Here is a 24401-nt window from a genome sequence, read left to right on the forward strand (position 1 = left end):
TCTTCAAATAAAATATCAACACACAACAGGTGATTAATAATACTTGTTATCTGATTTAAGTATATTTCATTGAGGCAATCTCCCATTTCTGAGAAATCCCTTAGTTAAAGGAGAAAAGCTGAGGTAACTGTACAACTGTAATGAGTAACTAGAATGCCTAACCAAAACTAAGACTTAAAATTCTCTTTCCTTCCTCTTAAACCTTTATACTTAAGTTTCAAAAGCCCTCACTTCCCTGCACCCCCCCAAAAAAGGTCCTTTTTTTCTGCATCAACAAGCATTTATTCCATAATAATTGCTCTATTGCATTTATTCCACAAATGTATATGTCACTCTCATGCTTCTGTTTAACCTCCCTTTAAAGCTCACTTTGAAATGCTTCTGAATAAATCTGAAATAGGAAGTGAAGACTGAAATGTATAATTTGTCAGGTAGACCAAAACCCTAAATATGAAAGTTCTCATGTTTTGATTTATCTTTTTAAAAAATCCACTTTATAAAATTGACAATAGTTTTTAAAGGAGAAAAAGGGGAATACTTTAATTACAGCTCTAAAGACAAACTCTTTAGTGGGGGTGGATATCATCTCCTTCAGCATTTGACTGTCCAAACAATATTACTGATGACATTCTATTCTCATCAACTTCAAATGGCAAAGTCAAGTAATCATGTGGGCACAGATCTGTATGATAGTTCACTAATGCCCATAGGCCATTTAAAAACTGTAAATCATAACGCAAGGATTATCAGTTGGGTCAAAAAATAACTATAATATCTATATTTTCATTAACTACACGATATTCCTTAGGAGTCCAATTAGATCTTCAGTTTGTTCCCCAACTCCCCAATGTGCAAAATCTTGAATTAATAGGATATTTTCCTTGGCTATTTGTTCTTGGAAGCCAATGCAAATTCCCCTTCTTCACCTCCTGGCTTTTAAATCTCACTAAAATCTTTTGCAAGCAGTCTCTCAGTGTTCCTTATTCTAATGTCCTCCCTCTGTTTATCACCTTCCATTCATCCTATAGATCTATGTTTGTATACAGTAGTGTGCATGTTGTCTCTCCATAAGACTCTGACCTTCTTGAGAACAGGCATTGCCTTTAAAAAAACAAAAAACAAAAAACCAAAAACATTTCTTTGTATCTCCAGCAACTGGCACCATATACTGGTCCACAGTAGTTGCTTAATAAAAAGCTTGTTGATGCAGAAAAAAAAGCACCTTTTTTTTTTTTGGGGGGGGGGGATGCAGGGAAGTGAGGGCTTTTGAAACTTAAATATAAAGATTTAAGAGGAAGGAAAGAGAATTTTAAAATATGTAACAGACAAATTGCTCCAGCTGCCACTAATTTTCTTCTTTTTTTAAATATGTACTATAATATATACTTTTTAGTTTGTACTATAATATGTGCTATAATTGCTGCTGGCAATGCAATTTATGAACAGAACTTATTATGATATAATCAATTAATCAACAAGTATTTATTAAGCACCTATTACATGCCAGGCACTATGCTAGGCATTAAGGAATACAAATATAAAAAATGTCTACATGAAGAAAATGTATATTGTGTTAACTAATCTTTTCTTTAATTCATCATCCTATTTTGGCGGCAATTTGTTACCTAGAATTTATGAACTTGTTAGAAAAAAATTTTATAACTATTTCAATATCATTGTTTTCCTCTGCAATCCTATATATTTTATACACAGGTTTTACTAGACTGCCAGATAAATCCAAGACACAGAGATAATTGGAAACCTTTGTTTTAAAGCACAAGAAAAAGGGCAGAGGTTAAATATATCTTAACTGACATGCTTATTTTCAAGATCAAAGCAGTTCTGATGAGGTTCCTTTGTGGCACCAACTAATCAGTCTCTGTATTTTAAGTCAGATATTTTGAAACCCCACATTTTCAAATAACCAAAGAATGTTTGAGGTAGAAGATGGAATCCAGAGAAAATTAGCAACAAACAGTTCAACAAGAGACATCAAGAGATTGAACTGAAAAGAGACAGGAAATGATCAATTCATATTGGTATGTTGTTGGTTTTTTCCCCCTACTGTTCTTGCCTTTCCTTCTTTCCCTCTTCCAGGATTGAATTACCTCTTTCTACTCAATCATATTCAAAAGAGAAATTAGAATCAGGCAGACCCCAAAGTCACAGAGGAAATTATACCTAAAGTTAGTGTTTTCATGGCACAAAATCAAATGTCTGTGTCTTTTGGCAAATAATGAGATGATGAGAAGAAAGAATTCTCTAAAGTATCTTGAGATACTGATTTTACCATCATCAAAAATGTAATCTTGATATAATGTACACATGGTCAAAATGTAAATAGGTTTCACGTGTCTGTCTAAAACAGTTAAAAGATGCCAATGATTTCCATCATGGATAAAGAAACTTCTCTGCCATTACCAGAGTAACCTTTTTCTCTTTTCTGGGACTCAGTTCTCCCACATATAAAATGAGTGGGTTGGACCAGATGAACAATGAATTCTTTTCTAGCTCTAAAGTTAATTCCTTAAAAGAAGAAATAAGATAGTACCAGAAGTTTTATTAGCATAAAAGGTGAGGAAATTCCCTCTACCAATGAAGATTGGAAGATAATCTTTATTTATAGTCTTGAGATTTACCTAAAACAATGAGTTCAAGTGACTTCCCCAGAGAATCAAGACTTGAACTTAGGTCTTAACTTCCACACCTGTTCTTAATTCACTAGGTCCCTGCCTCTCCTAAATCTATAAATAGTTTCATCTAAAACTTTAACCCATGAATTTTTTGGGAGGACACCAGAGGAAGAATTCTTCCATTGTTTGTAACTTTATAAAAAACAGGCCTAAGTACAGTTTTTCAAATCCTATATGACTATTTTAGGATATATCATGGTATTTTTAAAGCCACTTTTTTGGGGTTTGTTTTTTGTGTTGTCTTTTATGCTTGTTTCCTTGCAGTAGGAACATCTCAGTCCTTTCAATTTATACAAGAAAAGTAGTAGTTCTAAATTATCCTTTATAGAACTGCAATAAAAATACTCCAAGCTTGAAAGAGCAAACTGAAAAGACACTATTTGTGTAATTTAAACTGCTTAGAGAACCCAAATTAGGTCTTCATTCTATTTTTTACTTAGCTCTTAACTGGCCAAGCTCTTTAAATATTTTCGATACTAATTATGGAACTAGTATTATATAAAATGCATTAAAGCTCTGAGACATTTCTTATAAAGAAAGGGAAAATATTGTCAGAAATAACTGTCTTTTTGAAAAAATCTTTGCCAAGTTAAAATTGTGGTCTTTTCCTGGGAACTTGGGATTGTTCTTTTTTTTTTGATATTGTTCTTGCAAAACCATTGCTAGTTTTAAGCACATCATTCAAATTAGAGGATATAAATACTGTACAAGTAAGCCTGAGTTTATAAAAATTATTTCTCTAATGATGCTAGATAGCCTTTTCACTCAAACATCATTTTGGATTGGAATTATACAGTCTGAAAATTTTGGTCCATTTTTCTAGGTAAAATCAAAATACAGTAGAAACCATTAGAACATTGATGTCAGGGAAAAAGAACAATTTTGGAATTCTGCTAAAAAATGCTTCACTACGTTACTCTATGCAGTAGGTGAAGAAAGAAATAAAATTTCATCTATAATCCATATAAATCAGGAAAAAAAAAACACCCTTTTCAGAATGAGAAAATTTATCAAGATAATATCTAAACTAAGTAGAAATTTATAAATATAAACAGATTCGAACCCGATGAGATCTGAAATTACAAAACTCTTCTATATTTTCCAACTTCTCTGAATCCAGGAAATTTAAAGTCAGAGTGTGAGATAGACTACAATATTCTCATTGAGTCATTCTCATGGTTTATTCTGTAAAATCTTAATGTGAGTCAAAGAACAATTTAAATAGTTATATCCGGGTTTCTTCAGAGAAAATCCCACTTGAATGGGCACTCCAGCCTATCTGTCATGAAGGCTATAATGAATAATTTTGCATCTGTGTTTTTGGTAGGTATGGAATTTCTAACTCAACTTTAAAAGTAAGGCTTAACCTCCCCCCCCCCCAAAAAAAAAAAAAACCAACCTATTTTCCCTTCTGCAATGACAGCATTGAAAAAGTTTTGGAAGCCCTTCTTAAACATAGCAATACTGTAGTAATAACACTTTTGATGTTCTAATAAGAATAAATACAAGTTGCCTAAAAGAATCACAATTCTTCCCTACTCAGTTTATTTTAGGTGCAAACAAAACTTTTAGTCTTTCTTTGCCAATTTTAACAGTGTATGCGCGTGCACACATACACACACACCACCCTTTCTGCAATAACTGTAAAAAATATATTTATATCGTTAGGAACAAGCCCAAATATATAGAAAACACCATTGATCTGCATTTAATTTGAACTTTTTTTATGTTTCTAATTGAGTAAAAATAATGAGTCTTACCTTTTTCTTCATCTATTTTGAAAATGCCAATACCAGAGCCACCTCTTATTGAGAAATGAATTTCCCCATCTCGTCCTGTATCCTCATCATGGGCAGACACTGTCATCACTGATGTACCAATTGGCACATCCTCTTTCACTAAGGCTTTATCCACAAAGCTAGAAAACAATGGTGGATGTAGGTTCTCATTGACATCGATGATCTCGACTTCCACATAACAAGTGGAAGAAAGGGAAATTGGTTTCCCTTTGTCTCTGGCCTTGATGGTCAGATTATAAACTTGTTTCTTCTCAAAGTCCAGCTGTTGTACAATACGAATTGCTCCACTGAGTTTGTCAACATCAAAGTTTCCATCTCCATTGTCAATAAGACTATATCTCACTTGACTGGACTGACCAAAATCAGGATCATAGGCCTCTAGCCACATAATAATAGTTCCTTCTGGGAGATCTTCTCGAACTTTTACAAGGAAATTAGAGGGAATAAATTTAGGAGGGTTGTCATTCACATCTTCTAAAGATACTTTCAAAAGCACAGTAGAAAACAATTGAGGTTCCATGTCAGCTTGATCCCTGGCTTCAATCTTTAAGAAATGGACATGCTGTTTTTCCCTATCCAAAGGCCCCACAACTTTAACAATTCCTGTCTCACTGTCAATTGAAAATTTGTCTGTATCTGTAAGGAGATAATATTTCACTTCTCCATTCAGTCCTAAGTCTTTATCTGTGGCTTCAATCTGTATGATTTCACTATTCAGTTCCCTGTTTTCACTCACCTCAATGAAATAGTTGTCTTGTAAAAATTCTGGTTTATTATCATTGGCATCCAAAACTCTGATGTCTAGAAGACACCAAGCCGCTTTCTGTGGTATCCCAAGGTCATAGACTGTAATATTTAGGGTATATTTTTCTGTTGTTTCTCGGTCAAGGGGAGATAAAACTTTTAGCATTCCTGTTTCCAAATCAATAATAAAACAGCTATCATCATTTCCCCCAGAAATAGAATAGACCAATTTACCATTAAAACCACTGTCAAGATCTGTAGCATTCATGAGTATGATGTTGGAACCTACAGGGTAATTTTCTTTTACCTCAATACTAGTGGGAAGACTGCTTCTAAATTGTGGTACATGCACATTGATGGAATGAGTGTCAAAGAAAACATCTTCAAGTTCTCCCCGGTTGTGTAATTTGTTGGCCTGAAGAAGTTTCTCAGCCAGCATTTTGGCCACACCAGTTTCTTGACAATGCAAATTCACAGGTTTGCGACTGGCAGCCACAGTGATATTGATGTATAACGGTGTTGCAAAATTTTCTCCATCTGTAGCTGTTATTCTTAGACTGTGGAAAGAAACCTTGGCCCCTAAACCCTCAGTTAGGGAGTGCTTCAGTGAAAGAACCCCAGAGTTGGGGTTTAAACTAAATAAGTCAAATTCATTCCCAGCTTCAATCTGATATCTTACCAATTGAAGTTCATCAGCATCAATTGCAGAAACTGTAGTTATTTGCTCCCCCACACCCAGGTCTCTAGGGATTGTTCCCTCACAGTTGATTTTTTCAAACAACGGGGTATTATCATTCAAGTTGTTCAGAGTGAGAGTAACAAGGGCTTCAACTTCTCTACGATAGGGTAAGCCCCAGTCAGATGCTCTTACCCGTAGGGTATAAACTCGGGGCATCAGTTCATAATCCAACTCTTCTGAAGTACTCACAGCACCAGTGAAATGGTTAATGACAAAAGGCACTTGATTTAGGTTGGCAATGCTGTAGGTGACATACCCATTCTCTCCTTCATCAGAGTCGATAGCACTGACACTCATGACACTTGTCCCTACTGGTATATTTTCATCAAAAGATGTTTTATAGGATGTCTGAGTAAATTCAGGAGGATTACTATTTGTGCTCATGACTTTCACCAAGACTTTGGTATAGGCTTTGCTATCACTGGTCATAACATCTAGTTCAAAATGTGATGCTTGTTGAGTACTGACTGGTTCCAAGATAGTAATGAGACCTGTATTAGGATTTATATGGAACCTTCCTTTGCCAGAAATGGTTTTTAAAATGTACTTCAAGTGTGAATAATGAGGAACGGCTTTTACCATGACCACAGGAGTGTGAGGAGGAGCAAATTCACTGATTTCTGCTCTATAAATATCTTTTTCAAACTGTACTGGTCCTGCTTTGAATCGTGGAGATGTCAAATGAATTACTTTTACAGAGGAGAACTGTGGAGGGTTTCCTTTATCTTTAGCCTGAAGGGTAAGATTGTACCCAAAGGGGTGACTCTCCCAGTCCACATTACCAACAGTTTTGATTTTATATTCCTTACTTCCTGGAAAAGATCTTACTGTTCGGAATTGTTGAAGGGGGTCTCCTGCCACAATGCTTAAAGAAGCTATCTCCCCATTGGAACCTTGGTCATTATCCTCCACTGTCACAACGGCATAAGTAGGATCCTTCTCCTGTTCCAATGGGAAGAGTGTTACTGCTGTTATCACAGGAGCATATTCGTTGGCCTGTTCTACATGGACAGACAATCGGGCCATGCTGCTGATACCACTACTGCCATACAATTTCATTCCACGGTCCACAGCAAGAATTTCCATCTCATATAATTTAGTTTCTGCATAGTCAAGCCTGCCAGTTAAAACCACCACACCACTGGTTGGGTGAATGGCAAACATATCTGTTCTTTCTTTGAAACTGTAGTAAAATTCTCCATTGGTTCCTATATCGGCATCTGTGGCACTGACTCTTGCGATACTGGTCCTGATCATTGTGTTTTCAGGCAGAGAAACACTGTAGGATGTTGGAGAAAACAACGGTCTTAAATCATTTGTATCCAGTACCTGTACCCTTATTTTGGTGCGGGCTTCAACATTGGTATTTTTTTCCACTGCTTTCACAGTCAATGTGTAATGGTCTTTAACTTCTCTGTTAAGAATAGCTGTATTACCTCCTTTGGTCCTTATTCTTAGAAAGCAAAAATTCCCCAGAATATGCTCTTCAGCTTTGAACAGATTCTCATTGTCCCCTGAAATAATTTTGTACCGTAATTCCCATGAAGGATTTGTGAGATAAATACCCATCTTTATGGGATGCCCAACATAAGTCTTGGCTGCAGAATTTTCATAGACAGTGACATTGTACTCAAACTGTGTAAACTGGATCATTTCAAGAGTCTGTTCAGTTCTTTGGCTTCCTTCAACATTTCCAAAATGCTGGAGAAGAAGTAAATGTAAAAGCAAGGCCAAATGTCTATCCATGGTGTTAACAACCAAGAATCTGAAACAAAGGAAATAAAAATAAATTAGTACTTTGTAGAAATCACAGTAGTGCTTTTCCATGTTCTTAATTTTTTTAAGCACATCACATTTGAATGATATATTTCCTTTGTGCAATGAATACACCTCCATATAAATCTCCAAAAGGGACTCGTTACCATTTGAAAACCAGTCAGAAATTCAAGAGGGGCCAAATTTTGAATTTGACATCACAGACAGTGATGAAAAGATCATAGAGACCAGCCCCCTAATTTTATAAAGGAAGAAAATGAGCACCTGAACTAGTGAAGGATGCTCTAACTTTAGCTGCTTAAAAAAAAAAAAAAAAAAAAAAAAAAAAAAAAAAAAAAAAAAACTAAATTAAAATGACCCAGTTTAAAAAAACTATAGAATCTTCAGATTTGAATTATTTAATCAAGAAAATCATACTATCACAGATCTAAAACTGAAGGAGCCAATTCCAACACTTTCATTTTATAGATGAGGCAAGTGAGGATGAAGTGATTTATACCAAAGGTTAAAGAGGAAGTAATTGGCAGAGCCAGATTTAAAACCTATGTCTCCTTCAACTCCAAACTTAGGATGCCTTCACTTAAGCACTGAGCTTAAGAATACATCAAGGATGATAACCACAGGATATGCAACTAGAAGGGATTTCAGAGGCCCTGTACTATAGTACAACCTATAATTTTACAGATGAGGAAACTGAGGCTCAAGGCTTAAATAGTCTAACCAAGGTCATATTGGTATCTATTATGTGAATCCTAAAGACTAAATGTCCACTGCCTGACAGAGGAGTGGTGGACTAAATAAAAGCAGAAAGAGATACATTTTTGGAAATGGCCAATATGGGGATTGTTTTGCTTTACTATGCATACTTGCTATAAAAATTTTCTTTTTCTTTCCTGCACCTTGTTCATAAGGAAGCAGGGATAGGAGATGGAAAGGGAAAATATTAAATTCTTCACAATTAAAAAAATAAAATTTCATTACAAATTCTAAAAGACTTGCAATTAAATGTTAAGATAAATTGAATTATACACTTTGAATTTAAATGGTCAAAAAATGTCATAAATTCAAATTTAACCTAAGGCTAGTAAAACACATAAAAAGAAGATCAAAGGCTTAATGTAGAAATCAATCTAGTAGTTTTTTTTTTTTCCAGTAACTACTTCAAAGTGAATAGTCTGCCATAATGATAGGTCATAAAATTCTCTCAAATTTCATCTTAATTTTTATATGAAGGATTAACCTCTCACTCTATATGTAATATGTGTGTTTGTTTTCTCATTTGCTACCATATAAATATTTGAAGACACAAATTATATCACCAAGTCTATACAAAAGGTAATTTCTAAACTACTAACATGAGAGGCCAAATGTCATAAAAACTCACTGTAAAAGAGAAAAAGGACAAAGGCATGCACAGCTTAGGAGTAAGCTAATAAAAGGCAATAGTTCCCTCTGGGTCACAGATGCAAATCTTGTCAACACTAAGTTACTGTTTACCAGGCTCTTTATAATTGATAAATAATTGCAGAGGGGAGTGTGGTTGGAGTTGGGTACCCAAAGACCCATTAGACATGCTTTGAACCTACAGAGATTTATTATCTAAATAGGGAGGAAGGGCATTTATTCATTTGTTGAAAAATCACTTAGTAAGTCCTCTGCTATGTATGAAGTTTTATAATCACTAACACATTAAAAAAAAATTTAAGTAAATAACCACAAAAATGCCCTAAGTGTTAAATGAGTAGAACAGGGTGTACATAAGGATTCATTCAGAGAAAGGCAAAAACAATTACACAAGAAGAGGGGGTGACCATCCCTCAGGGGCTTAGGAGAAAATTAAGACTTCAAACAAAACAGAGAGTGAAGTAAAAAGTCATTCTAAGTGGTAGAAAATACATGAACCAGGGTACTTGGGTGGGACAGTGATTATTTCAAGAAGGTTTTTTTCAAACATATAAGAATATTCCTTCTTGGAAGGCAACATATAGTGGAGGGCAACAAATTTTTTTTCTTTTAAGGAACAAATCCTATCATAAATTCTTTTCTCTTTTCTTGTCCCCCATCATATTTCTTCCCACCTCCATTCCCCTCTCCCCCCAAAAAAACATCCACTATTCAGCAGAAAAAAATACCTAAGAAGACAAGGATCTTCTGGATTAAAAATTACTGGGTAGGTTAATGTTGGTTTTTGTGAAAGATAAATGAAAGTTAAAGTCTCACAGAAATGTTCAAAAGCTTTGCTAAAATTACTGGGTTTTTTATTTTTATTTTTTATAAAATGTGTGTTTAAACTTATATTTCCCTAAGTTTGTTCCACTTTCCATTTCAACAGGAGGGAGAGGAGAGGGAATGGATTAGAGAATTGAACAAAATTACCTCAAGATAAAAACTCTAAATAGAGGATAATCTTGTTCTTGAAAGAACAAGCAATACTACTTAGGTAGATAAAAACTCAATAAATCAGTAAGGGCATTAAAAGCACTAATTTCACCTTAACAAGACAAAGAAAACAACTAAGTGGACAATTTCCACCTAAAAGCACGATCTCTAAATATCTCAATGTGTCAATAGCACTAAAAATGGGTGCAATTATAAAACACATTATGACCATGTTCTAGGGGTTGTTACAAAAGGTTCCAGTAATTTTTATTCATTCAATTAAATTTCAAACATATATTAAGTACCAATGGTACGCAGAATACTGTGCCAGGCACAGGTGTATTCAAGTTTTGAATGAGATACAGTTCTCACCTCACATAGCACTGATAATCAAGTAAAAAATGTCCACAATACAAGAAAAAAAACTTTAAGAAATCTGACCTTCTTTCAAATGAAAAAAGTGAATTTTTAAAAATTCTACAATTAAATATAAAATGAAAAAGGAAAAAATAGCAGACCAAAAGGGTATTCAATATAAAATAATAAACTTCCATTTCAAGAAACTATTATTTAATACATGTTGTTCTCAAAGCTGCCCTGCCTTTCTTTGCTTTTTTGTCTTTTTTTTTGTTGTCTGCTATATAGTTTTTACTTTATTTTTTCCCTCTCTCCCCCACCAATCCAAAGAAGTCTTCAATTAAGAGTGGATATATATATGCACATAAACAAAGATATTTATAAACCCACACAAATATATCCACCATATACACTCATACATATATATGTTAGGTTATACTATGCTTCTTTGCTTATTCCCTCCTATATCACCTGTTTCTCTGAAGTTGGGTAATATCTTTCATCATAATTCTAAGTCTGTTCATGCTTTTATGGTTCTCTTCAAGAACAGAAGACAAACAGCAAAGGAGATCAACCAGCTCCAATGTTTCCTATATATTCCTTTCTAGATTCGAACACCATTTTTCTTCATAGGTAAATTTGGGTGTTTATAAGTCAGAATGCCTAGTTGTTCAAAGATGTTCTTAAAATAACTGCTATCATTGTCTACAATATTCTCTTGATTTTGTTCATTATTTCATGGCAGTCTCTTCATGCTTTCTAAAATCACTGAGCTCATTTCTTAGAGCAGAGTAATATTCCATTATGAATATGTACCACAATTTATTTAGTCATTCCCCAACTGACAGGCAGCACCACAATTTCCAGTTCTTTGTTAGAACAAAGAGAACTGCTACAAACATTTTAGAATATATAGGTTCTCTTCCACTTTCCCTAATCATCATGGGAAACCACTAATAGTGGTATTGATGGGTCAAAGAGCATATACAAACAAATTAATAACTGGGCATAATTCCAAATCTCTCTTCAAAATGGTTGGATCATCTCACAGATCCACCAGCAATGAATTAGTGGCCCAATTTTTCCACATACCTTTCAACATGTCACTTCTTCCTTTTATTTAAGCTAATTTGACAGGTGTGAAATATTATTCCAAAGTTGTTTTAATTAGTATTTCTCTAATCAATAATGATTTAGAGCATTTTTATATGACTATAAAATGTTTTGATTTCTTCATCAGAAAATCACCTTTTTTACATCCTTTTGAACATTTATCAATTGAAGAATGACTCAAATTCTTAGATTTGACAAAGTTCTTTATATATTTGAGATATTAGTCCTTTATCTGAAGAACTATATATAAAATCTCCCCCCAATTGACTGCTTAAAACTTTTTAATTTAATATAATCAATCGATTCATTTTACATCTCACAACACTATCTCTTTTGTTTGTAAATTATTCAGCTATCCAAAAATCAAAATATGTTCCACATTCTTTCAATTTTCTTATAATATTTCCCTTTATATGCAGGTTATGTATTTCTTTTGACCTAATTTTGGTAAACGGTATATATAAACTGGTCTATGCCCAATTTTTGCCTTGATTTCCACAAGTCCCAACAATTTTTACCAAAAAATGAATTCTTATCCCCAAAACTTAAAATGTTTATCCTTGTCAAACACTGAGTAACTATATTCATCTGCTTCTGTAAATTATATGGCCACTCTGTTCCACTGATACACTTTTCTATTTCTTTGCTAGTACCAGTGTTTTAATAATTACTGCCTTATATTGTAGTTTGAAGATCTGGTTATGGCTAAAATTCATTCCTTTCCATTTTTTTCCCCAATTCTTTCTTTTGACCTTTTTTTTTTTTGCCCCAGATGAATTTTAATATTTTTTCTAGCATTGTAAAACAATTTGGGGGGGGGTAATTTAATTGGGATGGCATTGAATAAATATATTAATTTTAGTAAATTTGTCATTTTTATTATATTAGCCTTGTCTACCCATGAACAATACTTCTCCATGTATTTAAATCTGATTTTCAGAATCTCAAAGGAAATAAAACACTTTTACAGGGCTTGGTGTACAAGATTTTTAAAAAGGAGATTTTCTATAGGAAGTTATTTAAGGTTACAATACTTCACTCACCATTTCTTACAAGATAATTCATAAGGGTTACTTTAAATGCCATTCCTCACCTCCTTGAGGGTTTGATGGGTCTGTGAGGTCACCTTTCCATACTATACAATTCCTTCCCCTGCTGCCCAAAGGCTGCTGCTCACAATGTACCAATGATGCCCTACCCCTACCAAAGCCATAGGTCTCACATGGAGCCAGAACCACTGCTGTACTACTTCTGTAAGGAAGAGAAAGATGTATGTTTGGGGCAATCCAAAGCTGGAGACTGGAAGCCCATATTCCATTATAAGCAACTGTTAGATTCATCCATAATATGAGTTAAATAAGGTTTTATGGACTGACTTAAGAAATTAACGACCACTTAGTTGATGTTTAAAAATACAGGAAACTTTTTGGAATTCAACTTATTCATCAATGCCTTAAGTGAGGGTGGAACTGGATTTGGAAGTCAAAGAGAAGAGTTCTAACCGCACCCTCTTTGGGATGAATCATTTTATCCTTTTCACTTTCTTGAGTAGTAAATAAGGGGGGGGCCCAACTAGCCCATTTCCAATATACTTGTGGCTCTGCCATCCTATGGAAAAACTTCACGGCTGACTATGCAATTTGGGGCAAATTATGAAATGTTTCTGGATTTCACTTTCCCGCCCGGTCTATAAAATAAAGGTTTGGACTAGATAAGCTAAGACCATGATTCATAACACTATTGAAATGAGAAAATATATTCTGAGTTCCATATTATTTATTTGCCAAGATATTTTTTGGAACACAATCATTAATAAATTGAGTAACTCTGAAATTCTGAAATTAAGTTAGAAAAACGGCTAAATTGAATTGCTAAAAAACATAACTATAATTTGACTTGAATGCCAATATAATCAGACTAAATTTCTCAATTACGGTCTCTTCATTCATTAAATTTTATTTTTTAAGAGTCTCTGTTTGCCTTGTGGTCCAATGTAACCAATGTGGTGAATTCAGGTTCAATATAAAATATAATGAACAATAACTAGACTATTATACCTTAAGCCTATAATATAGGTTATCATTAGAAAATGAGAATGGCATTAACTTGCAATGTTTTATTAGAAGTAATTAGGAGCATACCTAAAGTTCACCCTTATAAAAATAAATGCCAAAAATATTTTAGTTGGAGCGATATATTTTAATATTTCAAATATAATAACATCTTGAGGGCGCAATAGTTTAAGATTTCTTGCCATTTACCATTCAACAAGCCAAATAATATTGCTTACTTACTCAACCTTTTGAGAAGATAGCTTTAGGTTCAAACATTAAATTCTAATAGAAATTGAATATTAATAAACATATTCATTTGCCATGAAGACTTTTGTACACAATGCTCTAATCAACTATTATGACTGTCTAATCTTCAGTAAACAGAAACAGCCCCAAATCTAAACAGGCTTAGCATAAACTTTAATATTCAAATTATTGCCTTTCAATTTCAAAATTCTGCATATTTTATATAGAGGAAAAAGAACTTTGCTAAGATCTTGGAAACTTGATTTTGCACAATGACTTAATACTGCACTTTATATTTATTCCCAAGTTCAAAATATTTTACACATACCATTAATCATTTTTAGATGCCTGTATTAAATAAAAAAATTGGACCTTCCATTCTTATATATACAAAAATTATTAAAACTTGAACTAGAAATAGCTTCATATCTCCTAACTCTCTCTCCTATGACCCATTTCTTATGTTAATTATTCCAAAAGAAGGGTGCTCAATATAGAAAAGTTTATATATCCGCTTCCAAAGTTTTAACAATCATTTGCTACCCAATTTTGAGGAATTTTAAGATGATTTTTAAAAAGCCTAAACTAATACCCTTTAATTTATGCTTTAAAATTCCAAAGCATTATAGTAGTGTCTGAGATGGGCAAAATTAAAATGACTACCATTTCCATAGGGTATAAGGTCTGGATCTACAATTTTATTGTTATAGGGAAGTCTGAATGAGAAATTTCCTTTTACCATCAGGTCATCAGTACTTTCTGATGTACACCTGTACAACTTACAGTTACAGAGTAGCCAAGAATACAAAGAGATTTAATGACCTGCCTAGTGTCAGTCACAAAGCAAGCATGGGCTGGAAATGTGACTTAAACCCAGATCAGTTCTCCTTGCTTTGAGATCGGAACTCTCTCCACCATGGCATAGCTGCCTCTCACCATTTCTAATAATTCATTTAAATATATATTATTATTTTATTTTTATTATTTTATCATTAAGATAAATAATATAGACTTCTATTGTGTACTGTTAAATGACTGAGTTACCTGGTTCTATCCAAAATGCTAGATGTTCTACTGGTCATCTTGCCATCTGGGGGAGGGGGTGGGGAAAAGAGGGGAAAAATTGGAACAAGAGGTTTGGCAATTGTCAATGCTGTAAAGTTATCCATACATATAACCTGTAAATAAAAGGCTATTAAATTTTTAAAAATCAATTTAGGAAATTAATCTCACTTCAGGTAACATACTAAACTAGTAAAATGTGTTTTACATATTTTTAATAATTATTCTGAACCACAAGGGCCTAAAGAATAAGATCAGATTCTGCAAATTACACTGAATTTTGAGGAGATAATCACAGAAATAAAGGAAATGATGCACTAAAGTAAAAAAAAAAAAAAAAATGCTAGATGTTAAATTTATCCAGTTTAATGTCCTCCTAATACAGAAAAAATGAAAGTTTGTACGCCACTGCTTTCTGAAACTCCACTCTTAAAAGTTATGTTAGGACTTCTGTCAATTCTCATAACCTCTTAAACTTTTGAAGAACTGACAATTCTTTCCTTCTTCAAACTCTTCCAATTTCTGTGCTATTTTATTCTCTCTATTCTCCTGCCCAATCAACTCCTTTGCTACCTCTTTGCTCTTCTTTTGCCTCTATTATAAAACTGTCCCTATGATCACATAAGACCTTTTCTTTCCATGTTTTAATTCCCTTAGTTAACCTTGGGAGGAGGATGAGAATTCTATCACCTTCAATGTTAGTGAATATCAAATCCTGCATCTTCAATCCAATCTCTTGCCTAAGCTTTAGGACACTGGGCCAAGAGTCAGGAAAACCCAGTTTCAAATTTAACCTCAGACATCTACTAGCTATGTGACCTTGGGCACTTTGTCTGTCTCAGTTTCCTCCACTGTAAAATGAGGCTAATAATAATGCTTAAACCCCACCCGAGGTTATTGTGGGATTCAAATCAAGTAATATTTGTAAAAATGTTTAGCACAGTACCTAGCACATAGTAGGCATTATGTAAATATCTTAACATTAAAATTCACCTGAAATATAAATCCAAATTTGTCATTTTCACATTTGGGCCAGCACTTCTTCTCCCCCTTGACTTGTCTATTTCTGGTAATAGTTTAACCAAGGTCCAAGGCCCCCAACCCCAAAATCAAGAACTTCAAGAGACAGTTCAGTATAGCAGAATTAGTATTGTACTGAGTAAGAAGAGGGAGGCTCTGCTAAGAACTAGCTTGCTGGACTTTGGACTTGAGTTTCTTCCATAGTTAAAAGAAGGCTTGAAGAATTGGTCTCTCTAAATTCTGTGATTCTGATTGTTAATCTCTCTCATCCTCCTACATTCCATCACTCACAAATCTTTGCAATTCTTCCCTTTCAGTCTCATTGTCTCTACCCTGGTTCAGGCCCTGAATCACCTCCTGCCTGGATTATTCCAACAGCCCCCCACACCCAGCCACCTTCATCATTCCAAAATTAATATTCCTAAAACCTACCTTTTCCTGGCTCATTTCTGTTCAACAACCCTCAATGACTTCCCACTGCATACTGAATAACAGGCCCATAAACAACAATCATTAAGTGCCTATTATGTGAAGGGCATCATATAATATGCTAGGAATACTAAGAATGATCCAACAGAGATGTCACTTTTCCAGGAACTGGTAATATAAAGAGGCAAAGACAGGTATATCAATGACTATAATGCAAAGGAACAAGAAGTGGGCAAATGGCTGAGGTACAGGCAAAATCTTACATGGAATGTGAGGAAAAGAGTACATTTGACTAAACAGAGATAGAGATGGGATGATGGGATAGAGAGTATCTGAACTAGGCTTTGAAGGAGGGAATAGTTTATCCTAAGCTTAGGAGGAAGCATAAGCTCAGATGAGATGGGCAAGAACCAGACAAGGGCTACAAGAAACAATACACAAAGGCGTCTATTAAGAGAACCTGGAACAGCTTTTGCATTGGAGGTTAGTCACAAAAGACCTAATCTGATGCCTGAGGGCCATCTACTTCATAAATTATGCTGTTCTCCTTATTCCCCATGGTCATATAAACATTTAATGATTCTTTTCTATTCTAGATTCAGGAAGCAAAGCTTATGTTCCTGCCCTAGTGCCTGAACCATGGGGAGTCAAGAACCCAGGCCCAATATTGCTGCCAGCTCAGCACCCTTCTCTGAGAGGACCCTGGGGCAGCAGAGGCACCTGTCCTGCCAGCTTTGAACTTGAAGCTGGGTAAGCAGTGAGCCTAATCTCCTGCCCCTTACCAGGTGGTTTAGAGAGAAATATACATATCCCCCCCTTAGCTGTTAAGGGCATATGTGTATATGTTCTTTCTTACCATATCTTAGAAGTAAACATCCCTTTGAAAAAGCAAGAAGAAAAAGATGGAGAGAAGTCAAGTGAGACAGAGGGAAGGCCAGATAACAAGCCATATTAGGAAGGGCCCTAATGCCAAAATCAAGAACTTATCCTTTATTCATTATCCAATCACAGAAAAATTTTGAGTAGAGGGAAAAGGAGCACTAGAATGGTAAATTATGAAGATTACTCAGATAATAGCAGGGAGAATGACAGATCTAGATGGAACAAACAAAGTGAGTTTGGTGTGCTGGTGAGACATGCAGATAGAAGACATTAGCAGAAATCACAGGAGATTCAGTTAAGATGAACTTAAAGGTTTAGGAATCATCTGCAGAAGCACCATAATTAAAGGGTTGGGAGGCTGATGATATCACCAAAGAAGGCAGAAAGAAGGGCAAGGGTCAAATCCTAGGAAAACATTCGTGTACATTTTATAAACACATATTAATTGCCAAAGATGCCAGAGGAAGAAACAAGATTAAGAATTGTGGTTCAGGGTGTTAAATACTATACAGAGTTCAAGGACATTGAAGTGGGGGAAATATCACCAAAAGTCATACAGGAAAAAGAAATTTACAATTTAACTTTATTATATATTTAAAAGGAATGACAAGTTGTACATAACAGATTTATGTGCAATAATCTTTTTATCATACTATGTTATGGAAATGCTATTATTCCATAAATTAAAAAATAAATCAAATTTAAAAAGAAAAAAGTGATAAGGAAGTATTCTTCTGAGAACTGTTTCAATAGAATGAATAAAAAACAAGATATAGCAAGGAGTTGAGGAACTACAGAAAAGAAGGCATTGGGCATAGACTACCCTTTAGCAGCAAAAGAATGGCAGAATTAGGATAATAACTTAAAAAGAACTACAAGGTCAAAGGATGGCGTTTTCTGGTCGTTTCTCTTGTCTAAGCAGGAACATTTTGAAATCCTCTGTGTTCTGGCCCCAAACTACCTTTCCAATATTATCTCTTATTTCTTACTTCCTCATAAGAAAAGCTCTCTACTCTAACCAGATTGGTCTGCTTCATAACAGAACTTCAAAAAAGTGTTCTGAATTTTCCCATTTCCTTGACTTGTTGTTCTTTTTTTGTCAACAATGCATGTATGCCTATCAAATCCTAATCACTCTTCAAGGTCTAGCACAAGTTCCATTTTTTGTAGGAAGCCTTCTCTGATCATCATTCTTACCAGATGTGGTCTTGCCCTCCCTGAACCCATAACAATTATTTGGTTAATACCAAATAATTAATATAATATAATTAATATTCCCCTATTATCTCAAATAAGAACAATTCTGGTTTTACTTTGGATATTCAACAATGAGCTCAGAGAGTAGTAATCCTATTTTATTTAACTTATATCTCCTTCATTCCCCCAATAAAAATACCTACAGAATGAATGAGTTAGCTAGAGAGAGACTGTTCATTATGTGTCCAAACCCCCACTCCTTTGAGGCCACTTTTCTTTGCATTCATAACAGTGTTTAAACCAAGGTGTACAGTCCATCAGCTCTAGGGGTTAGCTAGCTAAATCTTTCTTCATCACCTCATTTCTTTCCACTCCTAAGGATATCATGGCCTTGAGCTGCCCCTTCCCACCTTTTCCCATTCTCTACTCTCAAACTCAACTGGAAGTAATCTCCTCCTTTCCTCTAATTTCTTAAAGCACTTCGAATTAACTTTTGTTTTACATTTATCTAATTTATAGATGTTTATTTAATATTATAATATATAATACTCTGTCTCACTTTAATGTAATTCACATGCAAGCCAAGACATCATCCAGTGATGTCACTGGTCCTCTTCAAAAGAGAAGAACAACAACAATTTATATTACGGTGGTTTAAATGCCTCATTATCTCTCCTATTAGATTATAAAATTCTTAAGGGAAGAATAAAAACAGATAAAGAAATTATCCCTAATGAAAACACTGAGGCAAACATATTAAGGAAGGAGGAACTATACATGATTTTATCACACTACCCCCAGTGGTTTTAGAAATTGTTTTATTGTTATTAAATTAAGCTTATGGGAAGGAAAGTTGTCAATGTTTCCCAGTTATTATTTTTTTCTAAAATAAATCAGTGCATATGTTTCAATTATAAAATGATTATTAAATATTTATTTCTATGTATCAATACTTTCCATAAATTGATCTTTTAAAATAACACTGAATAGCTAGCTAGCTCAGCCATTCCCCTTCTTCTTGACCATTTGGCTTATTTTTAAATGTTTTAGGACTGCAAGCAACACTGAATTTTCAGAGAATTTCAGTATAGGATTTCAGCGACTGGGTTGTTGCTTTTTTCCTGTTCTGCTCAACTGATGTTAATTCTCCCATTTTCTTTAGAAATATATAGCATTTCAGCTACATTTTTATGGATTGGCTGTGGGACCTGATCAACATATTGCAATATTGCTTCTATGGAGAAATATGCTCCAAGTACTAAACAACTAACTTAAAAATAGGTTTGAGCTCCAAAAGGTGGAACCTAATTTGGAAACTAAAAACTTCCAAAAATGCATCTCTGTTCCCTAACAACAGCAGTATATAAGTTCTGTCAAATGCAAACTCTAAACTATGTATGTATGTGAAGCTGCTGGTGGACTTACTTTAGTCATACCTCAACAGATATTTAGACTTAAAATTAAACAATTATGAAATGTGTAAATCCAAGATCTAAATAAGAAAAAAAAAGAAACAGAATTCAGAAGTTACATTTTCTCAATTGGATGAGTATGTTATCATCAGGGGAAAATACTCTTTTTGACAAGTGGATAAAGACAGTGCCTTTTCTATTATCAGATGTTCTTTTGTCTTGGTCTTTCATCCTCCACAAATGTAATCAGTAGCTGCTCTACAATTTTGAATCTTAGCACTTCAGAGAAGTCCCCAGCACTAAGCATAGTCGCTAGGCACAGAATAGATAAAAAGTTATACTGATTGATTCACTGACCCACCTAGGATCATACCAGCACTACACCAAATTTAGGAATTGAATCCAAGTTTTCCTGACCACTATCAGAATTTGCCTCTCTATTACTATTAAATCATGAATTATATATATTTCAAAAACTTATCAGTTGTATTCTCCCATATCAAAGGCTAGATATGTAAATTATTCAGTTAAACAAATTCAAAAATACAGTTTGAAATCATCGCTTAGCATAATAATTTGACCAAAAAAACCTTTTCCCCGAACAATCTCAAGGTCAAACTATATACTTAGTTTGGGTACTATTTAATTAGTAAAATAATATTATTGTAATTATTAGGAACGAAAATAAGAGTGAAAATATCTCCCACTTATATACTGTTTTAAGGTCAGCTAGGATGAAGCAAAAACATGTAATTATTATTATCCCCATTACAGATGAAAAAACTATAAACCAATCTACCTATCAATCAGAGAGCAATAAAAAAACCAAAGACTTTTCTGGCAGTTAGGAAAGAGCACTGGATTTGAAATCAGAAGTGCTTTGGGGCAGTCCTGGCTTTATCCCTCAATATATGTATCACTTAATCACTTAATTTGTCTGGGTCTCAGCCTTCTCATCTGTAAAATGGGAGGAACTTTCTTTCTATCCCTAGAGCTGTGATCCTAGTATTCTATAATCTCTAAGATCCCTCTCATCTGAACTCAGATCTGCCCCACAAAATTATTCAACTCTTGACTCTGAGTCAAATACTTCATTCACTCTTTCAGACAAACAAATCACTATTTAATGATCTGCAGAAATAAGGCTCTAAATTTAAGGCCACGTTTTCAACTCTGTGATCTTAGATAAGGCATTCCCCCCTTCTCTTTGATTCAATTTCTCTTTCCCTCTCCCCCTCTCCTCCCTCTTTCCCTCCCCAGACACATATATTTATTTAGTTTAGTTTTTTTCATATGTTTATATATGATATATAATTATGTCATAGACATATTATGGATGTTTACATTGTACATGACAATTATCTATTTTATATATTGTATTCTATATGATATATAATTATAGTAATATTTTACATGCTATATAACATGGCATGATCCTATAGCATGTTTTACATATTATAATATCAACATTCTATAAAATGAAAAGGGTAAGAGACTTGACCAGAAGGTCCCCATCAGTTTACAGATTATGTCTTCATTCTGGAGCAGTCCTATGTAATAGGTGCAGTTCAAATAAGGCTAAGAATAAAAATAAAAACACCTGTTGTTTCAAGTTTGACATTCAAAAACTAGAAGAATAAAGACTAAAAAAAAAAGTCATGATTATTTTCCACAGTATGGTTTTAAAGATTTGGGGCCTCTGTTAGAGTTATTTCATAATTACCTAGATAGTGTTTCAATATACATGTCAACTAATCTTCACTGAATATTCACCAGGGATACTACACAAGATACTAAAGAATAGTTATTTTATAATTCCTTATAATAATTCATCTCCCTAATCACCTTGCTTACTACATAAAGTAAAAATCATGCTATTTATTAGTGCAGTAAATAATTTCAACCAGTATTAAAAAATTTTAATCAAATTTTAAGAATCTGCATTTTTTAGCAAATCGTATTTATATTACAAGGATAATATAGAAATACAAAATGGTGCAGGAAAGAAGTATCAAATGAACATGAGGCCCACCACACTCCAATGTACCAACAGAATCAGATTAAAAAGTGACTGAGAAATTGTTAACAAAATAGATAGAATAAAACAAATGTTATATTTTTAAATGAAGTAAAAACAGAGATGTTGATAAAGATATTCATTTTTTAAAATTAGAACAATAAAATTTAATTATACTTAAAAAAAAAAAAAAAAAGATTGGGGACAGCTAGGTGGTGCAATGGATAAAGCACCAACCCTGAAATCAGGAGGACCCTGAGTTCAAATCGGGCCTCAGACACTTTAACACATCCTAGCTGTGTGACTCTGGACAAGTCACTTATAACCCCAATTGCCTCAGCAAAAAAAAAAAAAAAAAAAAAAAAAAAAAAAAAAAAAAAAAAAAAAAAAAAAAAAAAAAAATCAAGTTAATATATAGCCTGCAGGGATCTTTAAGTAAAGTCTAATGGCCTCCATTTTTATTTGAGTTTGCAACCACTTATGTAGTAGAGAAGTCATTCCAAGGAAGAATATGAATTCAAATTCTGATCCAGATCTGTTTCACTGATGACTATGCTTTCCCAGAACTTAGTACAGGGCCTTAATACATAAAAGATAATACTTTATGATACTCGATAAATGAATGCACACTAGCCATAAAATCAGGACTGATAGCTTTCTTTCAGTGTAGCAGGCAACTCTGGAAGATAAATTACCGATGAGCTGTCAGATCTGTATCAGTGAAGGGAGTTTCTATAATTAGGAGTTCCCTATATCACAGGTCTGGACAAAATAGAGATATGACAAAGAAAAGATTTTATTGGTCTTGTTACCAAATGTGTGTGAAATTGTTAATTTTTCTCCAACAAAATCCTAACAGAAATCCTAACAGCACAGAGCAGACACTTAATACTTTTTTTAAAATTTCAACTTGTCAACTAAAAAATCTTCTATTGACATTAGGACAAGGAGGGGTTCTTGGATTTCAAAGGCTATTCTAGTAGAGTGGATGGCTCTCTCCAAGTTGGTAAAACTCTTGAGGAACAGACTGTGAACTGATTTTCAAAGGATCCATTCAATGAAGTGCAGTCATTCAAAATTTATAAGGGTAGCCACCAGGGGATAAACTTATTTGGCTATGTGAAACCATGAACTAGTAAAACTGAATGAAGTTTAAAACAACTTTTTAGTCTGCATCCTTAAAGGAAAAACCCACACAGATGAAAACAGGGGTCTAATCAAGTCAATGTAAAATTGATCAAAACTCAGTATCAACGTATATAAACTGATGAAAGGTAACAAAATGGTCAGAGTTGTTTTCTAAGTCAGGAAGACTCATACCTGCTGGATGACCCTGAGCAAATCACTGAGGTAGTAAACAAAAGAGCAGGTGAAGATCTGCATTAGTAAGAATAGCTTGGGGATTTCTTTATCTATGATATCTCAATTCCAGTCCACTCAAAGAAAAAGAAATCTCACACTTCAAAAACACTAATATTTATTATGACTTTGCTCACAAAAACCAAGTGTAGTAGGTATTATCATTCCTAAAAGAAGAATTGCAAGACTCTCAAACTTTATGTGAAGTCCTAGCATCTACAAGTATCAAAGGTAGAATCTGAACCAGAGCTTCTTAATTTCAAGCCAAGTGCAGCTAATCTACAAAACTAGGATGTTGTTTTATTTCCTCTATTAACACCAAAGGGTAAAATAGCACCACCACCCCCAATTCTCTAATTAGCGTCTAAGAAATTAACAGGTTCTATTGCTTTTCCTATTATTACTTTCCTATTATTCCATTTTATAATTGAGTGAAATGAGGCCCTGGGTTAAGTGATTTAATAAAGATTATATTGTCACTAAAGGCTCCAATCCTGGTCTAATGCCATATTGGGTCAAGATAAGAAATAATCCATGTCTTTTTGACTTCAAATTCTGTCCTCTTTTCTCCAATACAAGGTGTCTCTCATTATAATATCGACAATGAAAAAAATAAAAGACTTCAGTCCTTAAACCTTAAAAATCCACATTCCACACAAATGCAACAAATTTTTCCCCTAATTCATGTAACATCATTCTCTCAGCTTAAAGCAAAATGAATTTATTTATAAGGACACTACGGTTCCTTGGTAGTGAAAGCATTGGAAAGTTGTACTCTTCATTAAAACTTTTTCTTTAAAAAAAAAAAAAAAAAACTGCTTAATTCAGAGAAAACCAATCAGAATTATAAAAGGCACTGATGACTTAAGATGAAAATCAGTTTCCCCAAGTTAACCTTCAAAGAAACCTTGAAACAAACAACTCCAGGCAAGCTTTAGAGAACAATTCCCTCTCACAAAAGGCAGAGTTACCCATTTTGAGAACTCGCTGCTTTCCCAACCACCACGCGGGTACAATTTACAAGGGTCCCAATTAAATCCCCACAGCTCAACCCTTTCAAGGATCTAAAACACCGGGCAGTCTACTGCCAGAACTACAGCTTCCCTTCCCCTCGTAAAAATGC

General features: G+C 34.0%; 1 protein-coding gene across 6 annotated transcripts in view; it reads right to left on the reverse strand.

Moving 5' to 3' along the window:
• FAT1 (FAT atypical cadherin 1) overlaps window positions 1–24401 on the reverse strand; it is a 175584-nt gene that overhangs the window by 146251 nt on the left and 4932 nt on the right. For all 6 annotated transcript variants that reach the window (XM_031941398.1, XM_031941401.1, XM_023505791.2 and 3 more), the window contains exon 2: window positions 4454–7740. In XM_031941398.1, coding sequence (XP_031797258.1) covers window positions 4454–7721 — 3268 coding nt within the window. In that variant the 5' untranslated portion in view covers window positions 7722–7740. The remainder of the gene's footprint in view (window positions 1–4453; window positions 7741–24401) is intronic.

This window comes from Sarcophilus harrisii, chromosome 6 (assembly GCF_902635505.1).
Source record: "Sarcophilus harrisii chromosome 6, mSarHar1.11, whole genome shotgun sequence".
Classification (NCBI taxonomy): domain Eukaryota; kingdom Metazoa; phylum Chordata; class Mammalia; order Dasyuromorphia; family Dasyuridae; genus Sarcophilus; species Sarcophilus harrisii.